General features: G+C 32.9%; 1 protein-coding gene across 1 annotated transcript in view; it reads right to left on the bottom strand.

Moving 5' to 3' along the window:
- LOC119688971 (nitric oxide synthase) overlaps positions 1-21,819 on the bottom strand; it is an 85,015-nt gene that overhangs the window by 12,722 nt on the left and 50,474 nt on the right. The window contains exons 10-13 of the mRNA XM_038103675.1: positions 18,771-18,915; positions 15,546-15,650; positions 15,038-15,102; positions 86-250 (exon numbers count right to left, since the gene is read on the bottom strand). Coding sequence (XP_037959603.1) covers positions 86-250; positions 15,038-15,102; positions 15,546-15,650; positions 18,771-18,915 — 480 coding nt within the window. The remainder of the gene's footprint in view (positions 1-85; positions 251-15,037; positions 15,103-15,545; positions 15,651-18,770; positions 18,916-21,819) is intronic.

Here is a 21,819-nt window from a genome sequence, read left to right as displayed (position 1 = left end):
ACCTAATTTATACTTAATTTATACATATTTTAAATAAAAAACAGACAATTTTTCTATATATATGGACAACAGCATTTCTACTTACCGCACATTTGACAGCGGCCCAAAGGTTTCTTCAGTGAAGGTGTCAGAAGCGGAACCACGTAAGGAATCCCAACGATCAATTTTTTTTATGTGTTGCAAGGGCAACTTAATCAAATCTTGCCTTGAACTGGCTTTCATGAACGACTTGGATGAGGTGACACCCATGCTAAAAATATATAAAAATAAATGGAAAGAATTAAAGCATTGAGCAAAATATACATGAATATCAAAGAAAATAATTTCGCTAGAAATGCGGTAAAGGATGCGAGACTCGAATCTACTACCCGCACAAAGAGTGTCTGGTGATATATCTTGTTGCTGCCGTGTTGTTGTTGTTATGCTGTTGTTATTGTTGTTCTCCTCTTCGTTTTATTATCTCAATTTTTTTTTGCATTGTTTAAACAATGCAGCAAAGTCAAAAACATTTTTATTGAAATGTTAGAATGTTTCTTAATGAAAAGCAGTCATATTTCAAATGCCAACAAAAGGCAACAACAAATATTAACAAGAAAAACGCCAAGCCCTTAACTGCAGAGCTGCCGTAAAGAGCATGCAAAATAAAAATTTAGAACAAAAAACGAATTTGAGAGCAAAAAAAAGCGATAAAAATAATGAAAGTGACAGCAACACATTTATAACGCTTGTCATTTATGCATGTTAACAAAACAGAAGCGGGGAATATAAAACAACAAAAAGTAAATCAACAAAAAAAAAAATAAAATAAATATTGGAACCGTCGGGAAATGGGTAAAGTGGGAGGTAAAGGATTAAAACGCGAAAGAACATTTGTTGCTCATATTACACCGTCAAAGAGTTACTGTTGATGTGATGTGATGAAGTATCATCAGAGACGTCAACGTCAACGTCAACGTGAACGCAAACATCAGCGCCAGCTTTATGTCAGCGTAGAGATGTAGTATAGCAATTACGTGCTGTCGTGCAGCAGCAAAAATTCATCTGTAAAGTGCGTTAAGAGCAGCAGCCAACGCTTGTAATTATTATGAAATGTTACAAAAATAATATCACTAGTAAAATTTATGATCGGTCTTCTTGGTGCTATAAAAGATACATTTTTCAATTTCAGTTACGCACGAATATTAAGAGCTCCTAATGGCTTCATGTACGTTTGTAAGCCTTGAAAATTGTACTCGTATGTATCTGTGTGCAGTTAAAATTGCATATTGTCTATGAACAATACTAAACCTGTACATTTTAATTTGTATTGTTGAACGCAGAAAGCAAACACCTGTTAACAGTACTCAAATTATTTTTCAGTAATATGGAATATAAACCAAATACCCTGAATGTTCCAGAGCTATGACGGAAAAACTTAAAGAGGATAATTTTTTTTCTGTTTGCTGCACTAATCAAGATTAAGAAAAATACATAAGAATAATGTACACTATATACACAGTACAGAAGGCATTCGAAATTGGTAAATATTATAAAATATACAAAAAATTATTGATCACATTTTGGAATTTATTCCTAGTGCCAACACTTGACCCAAATATCCATACATATATTTTGTCCAGAGAGTATCAGATCATTAAAAAAGCTCGCTTAAAGGGACTGTCGATTATTGAGTTTTAGTGTCGCTTGTTATTTATATTGTTAACAAAACTTTATTGACACCTTAAAGATTTTAAAGGAATGCCAATGTGTTCATTTTACGTGAATATTTATTTATGAGAAAGCGGCAACCACTATTTTCAAACTGAAAGTCGCATTTTAAACAACGCGTCGATGATTCTGAGAGGTGTTTGGACCGGATGTAGTGAGATAAAGAGGAATTTTTTGTCGATGTAAAGCAATTAAAGAAATTTGAATTTACTTTATCATTCGAATAGATATACAATAGACAAATAATAAATGTATAGGTAGTTAGCTAAGTAGAGAGTAAATGGTGAATCTCGCACAAGATGGTCAAATACGCAAAGGTTTGGCCAGTTGTCCTTATATTGACGTGCGGCTGGAATTTTGTTCATCAAATACCTTGAAAAAGACGAAGGGTCAGATGCTCAAAAACTACATGGCTCGACTAGTACATTTAAAGCAGAAGTTAAGAGAAACAACAGCTCCATATAAAGAAGTTCTCCATCACTAATACTATATGCAGTGTAAGAAGTTATTGTCTACCGCAGTCAAATTCCATGACTTGGATTTTGAATTGCTTCCACATCCAACGTATTTACAGGTTACAGACAAAACTTTAAAAAACAAGAACCCTCCAGAGAAGAGGAAGTGACGCCGATAAAAATAAATTAATAAATTTTCGCTGAAACTGAGTCATATTTTAAGAACAAAGATGAATCATTCTACACAAGAGATGTCAAAATTTTAGAGAAGTGCTGTTTGGAGACTTCAAAAGGATCCTTTAGAGAAAGATAACTGTTTCTGATGAGTGGTAACAAAGTTTTAGAGAAATGTTTGAATGATTGTACTACTCTTAAAGATGGTATATTGATGAATAACATTATTTATTATTTATTATTATTTATCCTATAAACTTATCAACCGATGTGTTATATGATATCTTAAATTCGATGTCGACGATATTTTAAGGCGAACTAGAAACGCAAATTTCCCTTTACGAGACAACACTAATAAACCAAAAAACAAACTTATTGCACCTTTGTCCAAAGATATTTAGAACTAATTCTTGAAAAATTATCAATAAATAAATTATCCATATTTTTTTTTGAAAATTACGAGCGTTAAACTTTAATTTTTTTTAATTACTGTGTAATTAGTTAGTTTTTTTTTTTAATTATTTATTTTTAGTTCATACTAAGATTTTCTGTATTAGTATTTAAGTATAGTTTTTATAAAAAAATACCTCAGTGACCTAAAATACGTCGTAATTTTGGGTATATTTTTATTGTGATATTTTTTTTTAAAAAAAATAATCAATGAAATCAAAACAAAGATTTAATCTCTCATTTGTTTTTGTGAAAAGAAAAAAAAATTATTTTTTTTTCTATAAAAGTAATGATGAACATTTTTTTGGTGCTATGCACCAGCGCATCATGACAAAATGTGGATAAAACTGCATCCTTGCGTTGGCTTAATCACATCCTTTCTATTTTATTTCACTGCTTTTTACTTAACAGTGCCTCAGCATTGCCTTAGCATTGAATGATGACACATGAGGCCCTAACGTAGAATGTGGGCGATGAGCGGCATTTTATGTCAACTAAACAAAAAATGTCAAATAAATAAATGAGTCAGTGTGAGTATTGAATATAAACAGAAACACAACACATATACACTTATGTACTATACACACACAAACAAATAGCAGCGCATATTTATTGTGATTTGTAGCATTTATTATTGTTGTTATTTTTTTTTTATTTTTTTTGTTTTTGGTTTTTCTTAAACACTTTTTCTTTTACTCTTCTTGATATATTCAAAGTACGTCCGTTCGCCTGCACGCAATGCACTTTTTTGCTAGCTATGTTAGGCATGTTTGTGTGTTGATGTTGTGTGTGTGTGCGTGTGTGTGTGTTGGAACATATTACAAAATTTATAGCAAATAAACATTGCGTTGATGTACGTATCCTTGGGTGCTTAAAATAAGCTTAACTAACATTTGTGCGCGAGGTGTAATTAGTGCTTGGTGTTGTAACTGTCACTCTGTAATGGCTGCAGTGGCAGTGGTAGCACTAACAGTGGCAGTGGCATTCGCACTGGCAGTAGCCGCTTACAGTCTGTGCAATGACAACTGTTCACTATTACACTGTTAATAGTGTATTCCATATTTTTTTGTGTTTTTGTTTTTGTTTTTGTGACTTTACTTTGATTATTTCCTTTTCAGTTTTTGTTTGTGCTTTTATTTCATGCTACGTTTCAGTGTATTTGTGTGTGTGTGTGTTTTTTTTATTCTTATACTGTAATATATCAAGTAAAAGCAAGTAAAATACAACTGTTGCTGCACTTGCTGCTGTCGGCGTCACTATTAACGCTACTTGCTTTTCGCAACTGATGTGTCAAATTGTATGCTGCGCAACTGCATATACAATGCTATATATGTGTGTATGTATGTAGGTATGTACACATACATAGTGTTTGGTGCTATAACTGCTGCATTGTAATTGCGTTGTTGTTGATAGCTTACTTGCGAAGCTGCTTGTTGATTTGTACAAAAGCAACAAATTAATGCCCTCCTCATTATTGCACACACACACACACACACAACCCGATGCGCTGTTTACTCTATTTCTGGGTTTAATAACGAAATGCGTTTAGCAAGTACTTAGCCATGTAGAAAAGTAGCAAAGTAGCAAGTAGCAAGTAGCAATGTTGTTAGCAGAAGTGCAATTATTTCCACACTTAAGCCAAATGAACGACGATTTAGTTAAATTTTAGCCAGAGTGAAGTGTGTATACTTCGTTCATCTCTATGCAAATATTTTTAAAGGACTTGTAATTATACACTTACGGCATCCTTATAGCTATAATTTAGTTGCACAATATTATTTTAACTTAAAGTGCACTTATGTTAAAGTGTTGAAGTGCAAAAGTGCACAAGTGTCCGAAAGGTGTGAAATGTATGAAGTGTGCTATAAGTGTGAAATGTACATATATACAAACATTATTTATATATAATGAGTGTACAGTACTTACAATGCACATATACTAAGTACATATATAAGATAAATTTATCTGTTTAAATTGCAATTCGACAGTATTCAACATATTTTAATTAACTTTTTTTTCAACTTTTTAAATAACTTCTACTTACAATAATTATAGTTCCTCAAAAGACATTTAAAGCATTTTCATACAGGCAAAAAGCAAAAAAAAAAAACTTTTTAGTGTATATTGTAAATTTACTGTCAAATAGAGCAAGAGCCAGAGCAATTTCTGTAGTTGCCATTATATCTGCTATCCGTACTATCATTACCAATATCATCCACACATTCCCAACTCTTGCTTCTCTATTCCATTGGCCGCTAAACACCACTAAACATTATCGCCTACAGCTGCTCTTACTACTGTAACAGCAGCAACAGCAGCAGCAGCAGAAACAGAGACAGCAGCAGCGTCAGCGACAGAGGCAAAAACCATGACATATCAAGAAAGCAACGTTGTTCGGAAACGGATGCGCACGCCAACTTTATTATGTTCTTTGCGTATGTTCTATGGTACAAGCGTATGTGTAAGCTTAACTGTCGTGCTGTATAAGTGAGTGTTCTGTGTTCTGTGCTATGTGCTGTGTACTATACAGGCACCCATGCATGCACCCGTGTATGTGTGTGTGTGCCAGTTTGTATGCTGTATTTAATGTGAGTAATACTTTGCTGCATTCTTCGTCAGTTGCAATTAAATATAGTTGCACTTAAGTGGCATTGCCTTGGTTTGTTGCTGTAATTGTGCACTTCTTCTTCTTTGTCTTACGATTGCTTGAGAGGCTTTATCTGTGACAGGTCTCTAATATTGAGAGTGTCGAGTGTGTAAATGTGTAAGTGTGCAAATGTGCAAATGTGTAAATGTGTAAGTGTATCTTAATGCGCACTCACTCATATGTCTTTAAATACAGTTTCACTTAAATATGCCAAATATGCCAAATGTGCCGTACTGTGTCATGTGTACGAGGGTAGGACGTGGAATGTAGTTGTCTGATGGTTTTAAATATTTTAATACTTTTACTGCGAAGTCTTAAATAATTGGTTTTTAATCATATCAGGAAAATGCGAAAATAAACAGAAAATGTTAAATTGAGAACTATTTTAAGCTGATATATGTCATTTTTCAGAAGTTATTCAAATCTGATGTGCTTGCACAATTTAAATGGAAAAGTTTTTGCAATGATAATTACTATTTTCTTCTTTATTTATAATGAAGTAATTTAGAAAAAGAACTTTTCTCATTTTTTGTTTTATAATTTATAAAAAAATCATCATGAAAAAGTACAAAATGACGAACACACTCCATCGATTAAAACATGTATGACATGGTTGTGATAAATTAAAAGTGTTGATGTTTATGTTATAAAGAGTTAACGCCCTGTTAGCCCACAAAAGTGCTAAGTCGAGCAAGATTTATTGGGTGATTTTTCGAGACTGCCAGTATAAGGAATCGAACTTGTGCCCTGCCAAATTTGAAACTCAGAGTCAGCACCACTTAACCAACTGACTCTTAGCTTTAAATTTAGCAGATCACGAGTTTGATTTCTGGTACTTGCAGTCACGAAAACTTATTTACGAATAATTAAATACAAGAATTATTTCCAAGACTACTCAGAAACTCAGAGTCAGCACCACTTAACCAACTGACAGATCATGAGTTTGATTTCTGGTACTTGCAGTCACGAAAACTTATTTACGAATAATTAAATACAAGAATTATTTCCAAGACCACTAGTGATGGGTATTTGGCAATACTCGAAACAGCTGTATGGGCAGCCAAAAATTTAAATAATAAAACTAATATAAAAAAGAATTTTTGTTGTTGTAGTTCACTACTGTTCAAAAACTCTTTAAAAAATATCATATTAAAATATTTTTCTATTGAATGACTAGAGAAGTTTCGAATAGTAGTGAAGTACAACAACAAAATTTTTATTATAATTTAATCAATTGAATTTTTGGCTATCCATACAGCTATTTCGAGTATTGGCAAATACCCATTTGCAGTGGTCTGAGAATTATTTCTTGTGTTTAAATATTCGTTAATAAATATTTGAGATAACAGTAGTAAGAGTAAAATTCGTAACTTGACAAACTTGAAGCCAGAATCAGTATTTATTTTGTCAAGTCAACAAGAGCCGTACTTGACTTGTATGTTTGAATGTGTACTTGACTTTAATGTTCGAAATTGTAAGTTCGAACGTGTATGTTCAATTAAATTAAAGAAACTCATCATTAGTTGTCTTGAAGAGGATGACTACTGATAATAGCTATTTGGCAGTACTCAAAATAGGTGTATGGTTAGCCAAAAATGCAATTAATTAAAAATAATAAAAATAATGATAAATTTTGTTGTTGCCATTCACTACTGTTCGAAACCTCTCAAAAAACATAAGTTTCTATTAAGTAAGTAGTTAAAATTATCGTTCTAACTGACGATAAAATGCAATTTAATTGAATTACTTAATTTATATTAAAATATTTTAAAAGTTTATTACATATAATGTCACTTAGTGCTTTTGATATTCTTCGAAGAACATGTCTACTCCATGCTCAAAGCGGTAACATGCAATTCCTTTCTAAAATTCTCTAATTAATTGAACTGAAGTTTAATCAAATTTTGAACGTGGAATGCAATTTGAACTACAAAGTATTTATTTCAGAACTAAACTAAAAGTAATCCAAATGTATGGAAAATTGCTAGAATATTTCATAATAAATACAATGCTTTCTGATACTACGTAAATCTCTAAACAAAAGTCTTAAACAATTTGTAGTTTTTGGTATTCATGCAATTATTTCCATGTACATATGCAGGATGTTTTAACAAAGTTTTATTGTAAAATTTCCAAATTAATTACTTGCACTCGAATTTATACATCGTATTTAGGTTGAATAAGTTTAAGATTAAATCTTTAAAAATGCACTTCGAATAAATTGCATTTAGTCGCTTTAAGCAATTTTATCCAAAATTATGGCTAACAACATTTAAAAAATTTTGATGAAACAAAATAGAATTTTGCATTTATGTTAAGCCATACCAAAACTTCCTCTGGAATAGCCGAGTATATCGCTTCCTAAGGGGGTGCGATAAATCACATGTAAACCAAATGAAAGCAATCAAAAGTTTTTAAATTTATTGAAGTGCTCTTTAAATCTGAAGTTTAGAGATATTATTTATGTTGAACAAAATTCTTTAAGCGGATATTTTATGTTCCAGCAAATGCCAAAGTATTTGGAACAAAAGAAAGGATAAAATAAAAATACCAAAGGATCGAAAAGTTTGAACTTGGAAATTGCTAATAATAAAAGTTAAAAGCGATTCTCTAAAAGTATTGACGAGATTGTGGGGCATAAGTTAATGAGTTACACCAGACGATGATTTCGACTTAGCAACTTTTTCATCACAGCTCGTCAAGCTAATAAAAGTAATTAACAGGAATAACATTTACTTAATCATTTCAACAAATCAAAAAAAAAAAAAAAACAAACTGCCTAGTACACCTGTCAGGTTCCTCGGAATTTTGCATTCGTCATCGGTTACCCACAGAGAAGCAAGTGCGACGCAGTGGATGCTTGAATGCGAACATACGGCATACGGAGTAAAACTTTGAAACTCCGGGCACGTGATGACGGGACCGAAAAGAAATGATACTTTTGATTTATTATTGTAAAAATAGAAAAAAAAATAGCGGAAAAGGACTGTTAGGTTTTCAACTTTTAATCCTTACTATCATTTTGTTAGGTATATACAAAAAGTACATAAAAACGTACTTCCGTTTTAATGAAGCATGTGTCTGTGCATCTGCAAGTCTGGAAAATTGCCTTGGATGCAATCTAGAGTGTAACACTAATCACATTAATAATAATATAAAAAATCTGTTAATGATCAGGTATTATGGTCCGATGTTTTTTTTAGGAAAATCATGCTATCCGGTATGTATCCGTAATCATATTAATAGTAATATAAAAAATTTGCTAAGGATCAGGAATTGTGGTCTGATGTTTTTTTTTTGAAAATCATGTCCACATTCAATAGACTCTGATAATCAAAACTTAACTGATAGTGAATAGGAACCATATCAACATAGAGTCGTATTGCAGACTGGGTTTTTTTGATATCATAATATGTCACAGATACCAAATACTGTCTATAAACAACACGAAGAATTTTTAATTGTTTCTTTCGTCTTTTACAAGTTGGCAACGACTACCGCATCCGAATAAGCCACGAGCTTTACGAATTTTATCAAGAACTCAGCAAAGACACATCCAGTGGCTTCGTTGGATTGATGATGCCGTAAGAATGAATGAAGACGCTACAGCGAAAAGAGTGTTTGAAGAATTAGTTATAGAAAGAAATTGTAGAAATAGACCGTATGTACGATGCATTGATCAAGTTAAGTAGGCATTAACCGCACTTAATGTATAAAGCGGGTCTTACACATGATGCCTGTCTTATTCGATTGGCGCGACATCACTTGCACATCATGTACTACCACCATTGAACACTGCTCAGGAAAAAATACAACAAATATGATACAAAATTCAAAAACGTGCGTGCATTTATACGTTGTTTTTGCTTCATTCTCATAAAACAGAATGAAATTTGCATGGAAGCCGACAAACATCCGATTGCATACGAAAAAAAACGAGCAAGACTGATGAAAAATCAAAGTATTTTGATGTCCACCGCTTCGTTTGTCATTCCTGTAAATGTTGCAGGAATAAAATGTTCTAATACCTCCTTAATACCCCCTTAAGACTGAAGAAAATATGCACACAATAGAGGCGGAACAGAGGTTAGTCCCTTTAATGGGAGTGTTCTATGGCGTGTCTTGATTAAATTCCAGTAAGGTACTATCGTCCTTATATACATATATATATTTATTAGAAATTCAAGTATGCTAAAAATGTAACGCGTGGTATACGCAGTACTTCTTTTTCACTTCAAAAAATTTGCATTTAATTAAATTTGCAACCAATCTTAATATACGCGTCAGGTATTTATGAGCGCTTCAAAGTTCATGTACTCCTTACCCGTTTCAATACTTAACTTCCGGTTAAGCCACTTAATCCAACCACAATCCACACATCCGTCAAAGACTATATCTGATATCTTCTTCACAAGCACTTAACAAACAATTTATTTTTCAAAAGAATATTTTTAGCGTCAAAATTTCAGTGGTAAAAAAACAGCTATAAATGTAGACGAGTACATTTCTTCCCAAGAATTTATTTTTCAACATTCGCACAGAAATATATACCATATGTGATGTGAAACGTTTTGTATCAATTATCTTGCAGATATTAATTTGTACGCTCTTATTGATATGAAAATAAGAGAAATTGAATGTGAAATTAAAGTAGTTTATATGAGTACCTAATCATGTTCTCCTCCTCCTCCTCCTACTCCTCCGTAAATGTTTTGTTACTTGAAACGCCTTTTGTTAGCTTCTGTCATGTCGCAAAGAATTTTCTCACATAATTTTAGGCGCGCATAATTTTCATTTGAATTTTATTTAATATTTGACTTTGAGTTTCCCACGCGAATCCACGGCACAATAAGAAATTTGAATATAAATATATTTTATATATCAAAAATATTAAATCTATCTAAGCACATAAATGTATCTTCGTTGTTGTTGTAGGCGATATTTTGCTTATTTATGACTCACAAAAATATTGCCGTTTGTTGTAATTTCTGCTGTTGTCAAAAAAGGAATCCTTACAAAATTTTCCTCGTTCGAGGAAACTTCAGTACAATAAAAAATTTCCACAAAAATGATATGAAAATATCGAAATAACAAAATTATTATTATTATTACGATTACGATTATTGCAGGAAATTGTAGGCGTGCAAAGTGAGTATCTGACATATCCTGCTTATCCTTGCTCTAACTGCTCTTCCCCTTTCTTGTGCTTGGAAAGTGTATTATTATTGTTGTGTAAATATTGATATGTGTTGCTGTTAAAGTGGAATTTTCGGAAAGGAAATATTGTGATATTGAAGTAAACACTCTTTGCGTTATTTGCTGTTTATTGTAGTGATTACATCAAAATTATATAAAAAATTTATTTTATAACATAAAAAAAAAAATCATAAATTGTTAATTCAAGTGCTCATGAATGCAATAAATTTACAATAAATAAATCCAGACTTGTTTAGTACTGAGTTTAGTAGATTGATTTCCACAGTAAAATAATGTAAGATGCATATGCTAAGAAGTCGTTGAGCTTTAAAAGTTACGAACTTAAAACCAAAAGTAATTTGTTAAAAGGCTTAGACTTTTTAAGGTACCATGGTACATTAGGACGAATGACATCCTCAGGGACCCCAAGATTGATTCGATCAGAATATACCAACACCGCGTTATCGAATGGTTACAAGCCCCTCGAGGAGGTATGCAAATCTGAGATCAATTATTGCTTAGTCTGATGAAATAATAAACAATAATTCAGTCAAGGCGTAAAGATGGGTTTTGAAGTTACTTCGCAGTTAATAAAGAGTAAAAGTGCTCGAATGCACTGGCTTAAATAGTTTCAACATTATAATAAAAGGCTTATTAATAAGCTCAAGCTTTAGTTTTTATTACCAGAACTGATTAAAGTCTTGTTCTTTGTCCCTTATTCCCTTGTTAACACGTGTGGCTTCTTGACAGGGTTTCTTTCAAGCTTTACCTTCCATCACCAGAACTGATTCAAGCCTTGTTATTTTTCCCTTATTCTCTTTGTTAAAACGTGTGGCACCTTGAGAGGCTTTCTTTCAAGCTTTACTTTCCTTTATCAGAACTGATTCAAGTCTTGTTCATTTGTCCTTATTCCCTTTGTTATAACGGAACGGCCCTTTACAGGCTTTCTTTCAAGCTTTACTTTCCATCACCAGAACTGATTCAAGTCTTAATCCTTTTCTCTTATTCCCTTTGTTAAAACGTGTGGCACCTTGAGAGGCTTTCTTTCAAGCTTTACTTTCCATCACCAGAACCGATTCAAGTCTTGTTCATTTATCCTTATTCCTTTTGTTATAACGGAACGGCCCTTTACAGGCTTTATTTCAAGCTTTAGTTTCCATCACCAGAACTGATTCAAGTCTTTTTCCTTTTCTCTCGTACCCTTTGTTGAAACATGTGGCACCTTGGCAGTAGCACGTATCAGTAATGTCTGTGTAGTCACACTAATTATTCGCGACATGCCACAGATATGCAGAAATTATTTCCATAAATTCTCTATGTGTTCTCTATGTGGGCGAAAATTTAAGAAAGTTTAAACAACGCTGCTCTACTTGACATTCGTAAAAATTGTGAAATTTATCTGCTCGCCAGCTCGTCATATTTACATTAAAATTCCAACAGTTTTGAAACTGATTTTCCCGTCGTCCTTGAAAGTGAGCCTTCAAAAATATTTAGATTTCCTTAATTATGCAAGGCTCTGAGGGACGCTCTGGTATTTGCTGCCACAAGTGTCTCTTGTATTGTTTAGATTGCTGGTAATCTGCATATTCTCGAATGTTATATCAAATAATTTTTAAAATTTTAAATATTTTCTTGATTTTTACAAATGAAGCTAAAATTTTTACCAAATAAAAAAACAAATTTTTCGGCACAAACAGAAACGTTAATTTGACTAAGTACTCTGTTGCGAGGATGGTTTCAATTGAAGGAGACGAACAGAGGTAGAATTCTTAATTTCCATAACAAAAGCCAATTTACTCCCACCGTTAGATGTTGTGATGTCGGGGTATCATGTTACCTTAAGAGTGCTTGGGAGTATGTAATGTGGGTGTAATAAAAAGATAAAAAGAAATTAAAATTGATTTACATTAAATTTATGCACCCCAAGACCTCAGCTGCACATGACCAATAGCCTTTTATCTTCCAACGTTTGACGAATGAGACGGCTTAGTTTAACAATTTTTATTGACTTTGTATCGACCTCAAATTTAACATACGAACGCATATTAAACAACTAAGCTGTGTGTCTTGGTTTGTTTATTTTTATATTTTTTTTTTTTTGCAGTGTAATATGTGTTTCATATTAAGACACAAGATTATGTCTACAATACAATATAGACTTGTGTAATGTTGTAAAATGAAATACCTAAAAAAAAAAAATTTGAAAAAGTTGTCCATTTTATCTGACATTTTTATTAAATAAAGCGTTAAACACAGGATTGATTTTCTTTGCCCTACAAACAACACCCCAATTCGCTATAGTCTGCAATAAGACAGTAGAACTAGAAAGAATTGTCTTATAAGATTAATAATACACACAAGGAATGACTTGTGATTAGCGGTGACGCAATTACCCTCCGTGTCTTAAACTAGCTTAAGTTAGGTTAGGTGAAGTGGTGGGTGGAATGAACTATCCTCAATTAGCTAAAAACATCCCGTACATTTCTGGTAATAGTGTGCAGCAAAATGGTGATGGGACACCCATTATCTTAAATTTGGTTCTAGACAACCCTAGACACAACACAACAGGTTTCTTTTGGTGTCTTTTCTACAAACTTCGGTAGACATGTTCAGTAGACATGCAGGAGATACTGCAGGGACGGCCGAGCTTGGCTTTATGCGGTGCTATAGTTCATAGGACTATCGCTTCATTAGAACAGATATCTGCTTAACATATTTTTGCTTTACTTCTGAGTAACAGGTAGGTGGTTCTACAATTTGAGTAAACAAGCCATAAAGATTTTGAACTGGCTACTGAGAAAATGTGAATGCAAATACTTCCGATTTAATTCTGATTACAAAGTCGAAGGTTCTACAATTGGATTAATGGGACCTTATAGTCTGCTGAGGAAATGTGAGTTATAGATACTTCCGATTTACTTTTAAGTACCAATTCGAAGGTTCCACAATTAGAGTAAGGGGGTCATGTAGCAATTAATCTATCTGTTGAGGAAGTATGAGCCCATTTCTTATTTGCTTGTCGTAGAAATCAACTTTCGGATGTAGCTGGTAGAAGCAGGGGTTAAAACTGCAGGGATATACTCAAGACTGCGAAACGGTTACAATATTTAGAATACTGTTCCTACTCCACACTATATAGCAGAAAACAAATTAGACAATCGAAATGCAGTATTTTCTGAACCGACGTATATAATTATATATTCGATCTAAATATTTTCTGTCTTCTCGTCCTGAAAATATCAGAGTTTTGATTTATTTCAGAGCTGCGCAAAGACTGATGTGACTTTTGCTAATCTAACATTTGCACCTATCTACAAAACCATAGTAAGAAAATAATAATGATGACTTTGTAATTTTTAATCTGAAACTATATTTTGGTAGTCTAATTTTGTTTTAATTAAGATATTATTCTGCCAGTCTTCAGAGATCCGATTCTCTCGCTAAATCATATTGATAATGAAAATTGTTGGTGGCCATTGTTAACACTGTTCTAAAAATTTCGATAGAATTCCGTTATTATCGCGGTTCGCGTCTTCGCTTAAATAAGGACAAATCCAACTTTTAGTCAATATTGGATAGATCATCTTTCAGTTCTGCTTATGTACTATTCTTTTCTTCAGGAAGATAATTCTTTTCTCTTGATTGTGTAGAAAAGGGAAATATTTGATGGTCACTTTGAACATACTTCTAAAATCTCCGTTAGAATTTCGTTCGTTATGCGGATGAAGCCTACGTTTGGAACGAACATTCTCTTTTTAATGCATATTGCTAAAAGCATTATCAATACTGCTAATGCACTATCTTCTTCTTCAGGAAGATCAATTTTTGATGGTCACTTTGGACTTGTTTCTAAAAACTCATTTGCAATTTCAGTATTTTCGCGGCTTATATATTCACTAAAAAGAGGGAACATTCATTTATAATGACCATTGCAGAGAACATTCTCTTTTTAGTGTATATTAGAGAGAGCATACTCTAATAGTGCTTATGCACTATCTTCTGCTTCAGAAAGACAATTCTTCCTCTTAATCATATAGAAAATGAAAAAACTTTATGATCACTTCGTACATGCTTCCAAAAACTCTGTTGGAATGTCATTCTTTGCGTGTCAATGAAGTCTTCACTAAAAGGAGGGATCATACTCCATTTAGAGACAATATACTTCTTTTGGTGCGTATTGAAGGAAGCATTCTCGTGCTTATGCACTAACTCTTTCTGAACATTATACCAGCAAGTATCGCTGTTTTTCTTTCGAAGCATAAAGGCCCCTTTAATACCATAATAAAGCGTACTATTTTTATTATAAAAATTTAGTAAGTAATATTGTATGCCAAAGATAATACCACTCTTAAACAGTGCTTTATTATGAATTTGTTGTTAAAAAATAACAAAAAATGAGAGCACTTACCTTGAGTCCTGCCCACTCTCACCACTTTCCTGTAGTCTCATAGCATACAAGTCCTGTGAGAATAGCTATATTACCGTGTAAGCATTGAGAGACAAAAAAGGAAATCATGAATGAAGGTAATTCGTTATGCTTAAGATTGCTAAGGTTTTGTGCAAAAAGTGTACGGCATTTGCCTGGGTGCTTAACGTATGTATTTGTGTGTCTGTAGTTTTATATTTGCAGTGTAAACGCTTAAAAGTAATCGGTAATCGGTTTTCTCTAAAATAGTAGGCGGGTTAACCCTTCTCGCATTGTTAGCAAATAAATTGAATATACCACAACGAAAGTGTCTATTGTGTAAACTGACTTGTGTGTGAACTTGTGTTCATTCTAAATTTAGACGTCCATTGTTATCATCAAACACTTACCAAAATTTTTTGTATAATGCCTAAGTAAATGAAAACCGATTACTTGATATCACTAAAAGTGTATATAAAAAATGTGTGATAATTATTTAATTGTAGCTCACCTCTCCATTCTCTGGCGGATCGCCATTACCAAATGTGGATGCAACAACAATCAAAAGTGCTTCATGCTCAATGGATGATATATCGTAATCCGACATGCAGTAGATCTGAAATTTCCCAACAAAGAAGAAGAAAAATAAGTAAATAAGTACAAATTATTACTTATGGCTAACATCGAACCAGTTGGGCAGTTGGACAGTTGGGCAGTTAGGCAGTTAGGCATTTAGGCAAGTTAATAAATTGCTATACGGACAGACAGATCGACAACTCAGACAAGTGCAAACCTTTTAACATATAGACAAGTAATTATATTAAGTGTAAGTCATTAACAAGGCTAATAGTAAATGTTAGGTCAGTTAAGCTGAGTATACTTTGAGTGTAGTATATTAGGCATTAAAAATAGATATGGTTTTTGTTGCTGTGGCTAAATAAATTACGCCTAATGTGTAGATGTTTACTTACTTTTGCTTGTAAATAAGCTTATGACAACAGACAAAAAAAACAAAAAAACAAGAGTAAATAAATAAAAGTGAAGAAAAATTGGTTAAGTGTGGGAAAAAGGACACTCTGAGCAAGTGTGGCATTGTTGCTAACACAACATATTAGTTAATTTGAAATATCTGGCAAATAAATTTGCCTTTTAGTCAGCGTTTAAGTCAGTAGAACAGTAGAATAATTTGCTTCATTGGCTTATCGTTTTTAGCTGTCAACATTGTGGAAGGACTCGACTAAGTAGTAATTTTCTTCCGTTTTCTTGCTACGCTCCAGTGTAACGTTCGCACTTTACTTGCTTACGTTGAGTTAAATTATAATCACGTCTGAATACTGTGGCTTAAGTAGCAATTCATGTAGAAACCAAAACGGCATATGTTAGAGCACATGTCCGCCCATTCATCTGCTAGATGCTGGCTGCTGGCTGCTGCCTGTTGGCTGTTGGTTGTCATCCTTAGTGAGTGCCTTAGAGAGTGGAGGATATGGAATTTAGTCTTTGCTTGTCGATAGGAATGAAACTCATGTTGGCATTTCAACGTTTGTCAAAATGATTCAGGTCACAGGACCGAAACTTAAATTGATTCCTTCATTGTTGCTCAACCTTCGCACGTATTTGAATTTTATAGTGTTTTTTTAAAGGTTTCGTTTAAGGATTAATTTACGCTTAATTTCTGTTTCAATGGCAGCGACAATCAAATTTAATTGGGAATTTGCTAAAGAGCGGCAAGAAACAAAAAAAAACAAAACCAAGAAAAAAAGGTTAAAGGTTAAAGCAAATTAATATTGTAAAAAGCAGCTGGCGACCTATTTGCCAGGCAACCCAAAAGGATACAAAATTTAATGAGTTGAAAATTATTAGTAAATGTTAAAAGCCAAAAAAAAAGTTTTTGTCTTAAAGAGATTTTAAAACCTACTAAACTCTTTAAAGGCAAACGTTGCTGTATACAGTTTTCATCTATTTTAAAGTCAGGTTGCCTTTCCAAGAAAAATAAAATTAAAATAAATTATTTATTATAGCCAAAATATTATAATAAATAATATTCAAAAAACTAGTTAGAAGGGTTCGAATAGAAATGAAAAGACAACAACAAAAATTTTAGTCAATTTATTGATATTTGGCTAAACATACAACGCTATTTCAAGTATTGCCAAGTACTCTTCATCAATGGTTTCAGAAAATATTCGAAATTCTTGATTAGTTTATAATGCGTAAATGATTTCTTTGGACTCCAAGTGTAAGGCTCCATTAATTTGACAAGCAGGAGTTTAGATTTGATAGCTAGCTCAAATATTTGTAACATATGTCAAAAAGAATTATTATCCAGAGCAGAATACTGACCCAAATGCATAGAACTATCAGATTGATTAATTTCTACTTAATTTAGGTCCAGTGTTGTATGTGGTTACCTGCAGTGAAAGTTCTACACCAGGGTATTTTTCACGCACGCATTGGTATATTGCACCTATGAACGCTCTACTGGAACTCGGTGGAATTCCGCCAGTATCTGTGTTTGGCATGCATGTTCCATCGGTGAGGAGCAAGACCTATCTAACAACTCTTGTATGGGTCACAGCACCCCGTCGAAATATGCAACTGCACATCGAAAGAATGTAAATAAATATAGGTTTTAACCACAGCTAAAACGACGGTTCTTTTAAGGAGCCAACGTCAATGATCAGGAGAGCTATAGCTGCTGGCTTTAACCGCCGTGGTACTAGATTCATAACTCCAGTAGAGTCATTTTTACCTAATGAGGGAATTGTGCCTTTCTGTGTTGCTTGTACGCTGACCTCAAGTCTGGGTATGTACTAACTCTAATTCTATGCTATTACAACTGGATTTTATATGAGCTCGAGTGTGTTTTGTACACAATAGCGCAACTCCAAATCTAAAGTGATTCTCCTAAAATCAATATTTTTGTAGTTACTTCAAAGAAACCGACATTTGTTTGGCTTGTCCAAGGTTTTAAATACAGAGCGTCACCTCTAAATGTACTTTAAACGTAGAAATAAAATACTGCTTCTCAAGACTGTTTCTCATACTTAAATAAAAAGGTATGAGAGTATGAGAGACTTTTATAAAGAAATCCAATAAAGAAATAAGACTCACTTTGAACTTTATAGCATATTGTTGCTCAGGTTTTGGCATATATATACTATTGTTTAGTATATATAAAACTGATTGTTTATGAATACCCATGTATGCATACGATGAATGTACACCCATATGCCTTGAAGTCTTTCTTCTGTGTTTATAATCAGTATATCGCCTGCATATATAAGAGCTTGATAGTGAGAACTTCACAATATTTTATTTTCATTTCGGATGTACTGTTATTGACTTCTGTTTAAAATTGCAACCGAATACTATTTTATCATTGTGTTAATAATTTTTCAAATTACAGTTCAGAAAGAAAAAATTTTGCAATGAAGCAAAGGATATTTGACATACTGACAATCAAACTGTTTCAGATTTAAGCCAAAATATGTCAACAACATTTCACAATATCTTGCTAAGCAACATAACTGAGTGGTTATGTATTTTAAAGGATACATGCCGCAGTGTTGCCCATTCCTTTCAAGCTGTTTCTGCTCTGATTACATTTGCTGACAAATTCAATCAAATTTCGTGCTAACATATTTGTTTACCTGCCACACTTCTAAGAGTCAAAATAAGGAATTTATAACACTCAGCGTTAAGCACAAAGCGCTTCAGTTCCACACCCCAGACTTACCTGTGCATTGAATGCATGCCCCAAGAGTTCACACAGTTGCTTCGCATACTGCTCCGACTTGCCCGTCTCTGTGGCATAAAGAACGGTGGCTTTGATGCGTTTCGACAAAGCACGTCCAAATAATTTCGATGTAAATTTAACAGCTCTGAAAAAGCAGCAAGAGAAAGAAAAAAAATTAAAATAATTTCAATTATTAATATTATTAAGTTTTTTATGTTAACTGGAAAATATAATTTTTGTAAATATATCAAACACTCATACACTTTCAGACATACTCATATGAAAGCAAAGACAGTATGGCATAGACATGCAAAGGACCCGTCTTCGACATACAAATCGAGCGGAAGGAAGTCTAACATATGCCTCGGCACACAGTGTCTATAAAGCATTAAAGCTGCTATACAAATACATACATATTCGTATATGTATTTAATATTATGTTTTGGTATTCATGTCATAAGCTCGGGCACAGAAAATGTACAGACGTACGTTGGAAAATTTGTACAAATTTTCTTCCTTCGCTCGATACATCATAACACGGCAGCGGCAGTGGCAGCACCTGGAAACATTCCCAGCACACATTCGAGCTGTTCCTTGTTGGTGTCATCAATGTAGCCGCTAGCTGCTGTGGTTCATGGTTCCGAGGCACATTCTGAGTGCCTTGTGATAACAGGTCCAATAAAAATTCATGTCAAAATTATTCCATCCAGTACTCGTGCACATTTATGCGATGTGGAAATTTTTATGATGTTTATTTGTCTTATGATGCGTTGATGATGTCAAAAAGGTTTGCTACTAATATTTTATTAAATATTTTGTTGTGATTGGATCTGGCGGCATAATTTCGAAAAATTATTTATATGCCGGCATAATAAATAAAATATTTCCTCCATTCTCAACAAGTGCAGATAGCATCTAATGGCATTTAAGCTAATAAAGAGAAAATTTCTTTGAGTTAACGTTATTGCAGTTGCTAGATTAGCTCAAAATAAATTTGGTATATGCTGCTTTATATAAATATATTTTTTATATTCAGCATTTAATATTTTTCTTTCTGAATTTTTTGCAAAAGATCCATTAACAAATCGAATATCGAAAGATTACTTTCCAATTTGGAAGAAACTAAACAATGAAAGAGAATATACGGATAAGTAATATCGGCACGATTACTATTCCCAAAATGCCAGGATTTTTTCACTATAGATTTTGTTAAATTTCACCACTAATCTGAGCCATTTCTACTATTAAGAATAAATATATATATATATATTGTGGGACGTGAAGGCATAGCCGAAGTAGATCACGAAACGTCTTGGGTCCTTTCCCGTCCTTCAAATTCTCGGATGTCTCGGATTGAGTTAAAGCTAAAGTGGCTTCTGTTCACATAACTAAATCTCTAATTATTTCAGGTTTCTATCATTCATATGACCGTTTAAAAAATGTGTCTACAATGCTTATTGTTATAGCTCTATGTTTCGATATCTCTTATAGAAAAATTACAAATTTTTTTCCAAGATACAGATCTTTTTATTTTATAAAAAAAGCTCCTTAGGTTAGTTTGTGTTAGGTTACTGGGACCGTTCGAAGATGCACTTGAACCATGTGATACTCTTAAGAATTTAACACCTGTCACTATAACCATTTAGTACTGGTCACAAGGCCATTGACACATGCTAGGGAAATAGCATTTAGCTCTTTAATAACTTGAAAAAGTGCGACTCTAAGTAGGAGAGTCTATGTTTTGCGAAAGCATGACACTGCAACAGAAGGTGTATTGGTGATTCCTCTCCGTCATCCTCCATACAATGGAGGATCTATCTACAGTGCTAGGAGGTCCTGATCTTAAATAAATTTGCTCGGGATAAATTGATTAGTTCTACTGATTTTTTTTTATACTAATTTCTCCTTAAAACAATATCATTTAAAGCGAAAGTGATGAGGATATTTTTTGCCAAAATCCTTTCGATTTGCTCAAATATAGGTCATTCTCTTACAGTTATCATTTTAAAGTATTCATAAATATTACATAGAAATCTCACATGCTTCTTATAAACCACAAATCGTATAACCATAGGTGCTGATGTTTAAGAGAAATGCTATATAAGGAATATTGAATATTTAAAATTTTTGTGAAGAAGTGTGTGTGGCGTTAGATCTTTTTTCTTAAATAAAGTAACGTAAGTAATGAAATTGTGATTCACATGAGAATTAATTGAAATGTTTTCATTAAACGACGAGTTCTGTACATTTTTCTCAATCTATTCTCAATTAATCAATTTATTTCTGAATGCTCAAGCTCCTATTAAATAAGGAAGCAAATATGTGAAGAAGTATCTAAGATAAAAAACAACAATAGAATTAGGGCCATTAATCCAACATTAATGGAAATTATGTGAGTACGCACGCCATGGCAACATTATGAACTTTTTGTCCGAACCTGTGTAGAGCGGGATGCATGTTACTATAGGATTTCATTTAAATTATTACACATTGAATCAGTAATATTCCCCTGCATTAGCACTGAATTAATAGTGCGTAAAAAGTGTGTATATATATACATATTTATTTATTTCAATCAAAAATTATTGCTTAAACTTCCCTCGTTTACAGTATGAGGTTTAAAGTTGATAAAAGCGAACATCGAGATTAAAACTTTAATCTACTTGTGAAACCGTAATCGTCTTTAAACGCAATTGAGGTTAATACTTGTGTAATTGGGGATTAAATTGTGAACTGAAAACTCCACCTGATTGATTTGTATGTAGAATCACTTTGTTTGCATATAGACTATTGTAGTTTATTGACATTGTAGGCACTCCTTCCGTAAACTATTTTAAAAAGCCATATTTACACACTGAACATTGTCATATTCAGTCATATTATCATATGACTTATGTCAAAAACATTTCATATTTAAAATGAATATAATTAAGTACATGTAAATTGTTTTAAGCTACATTTAAATGTTCATCATTCACAAAAACTTTAATATAAAACTTATTTGATACATTAAAGTGATCCGTTTTTCACCGAAATATAATTTGAGATA

Source organism: Teleopsis dalmanni, chromosome X (genome assembly GCF_002237135.1).
Source record: "Teleopsis dalmanni isolate 2A chromosome X, ASM223713v2, whole genome shotgun sequence".
Lineage (NCBI taxonomy): Eukaryota > Metazoa > Arthropoda > Insecta > Diptera > Diopsidae > Teleopsis > Teleopsis dalmanni.
Note: the sequence above shows the minus strand (reverse complement) of the source record. Positions and strands in the feature narration are given on the sequence as shown.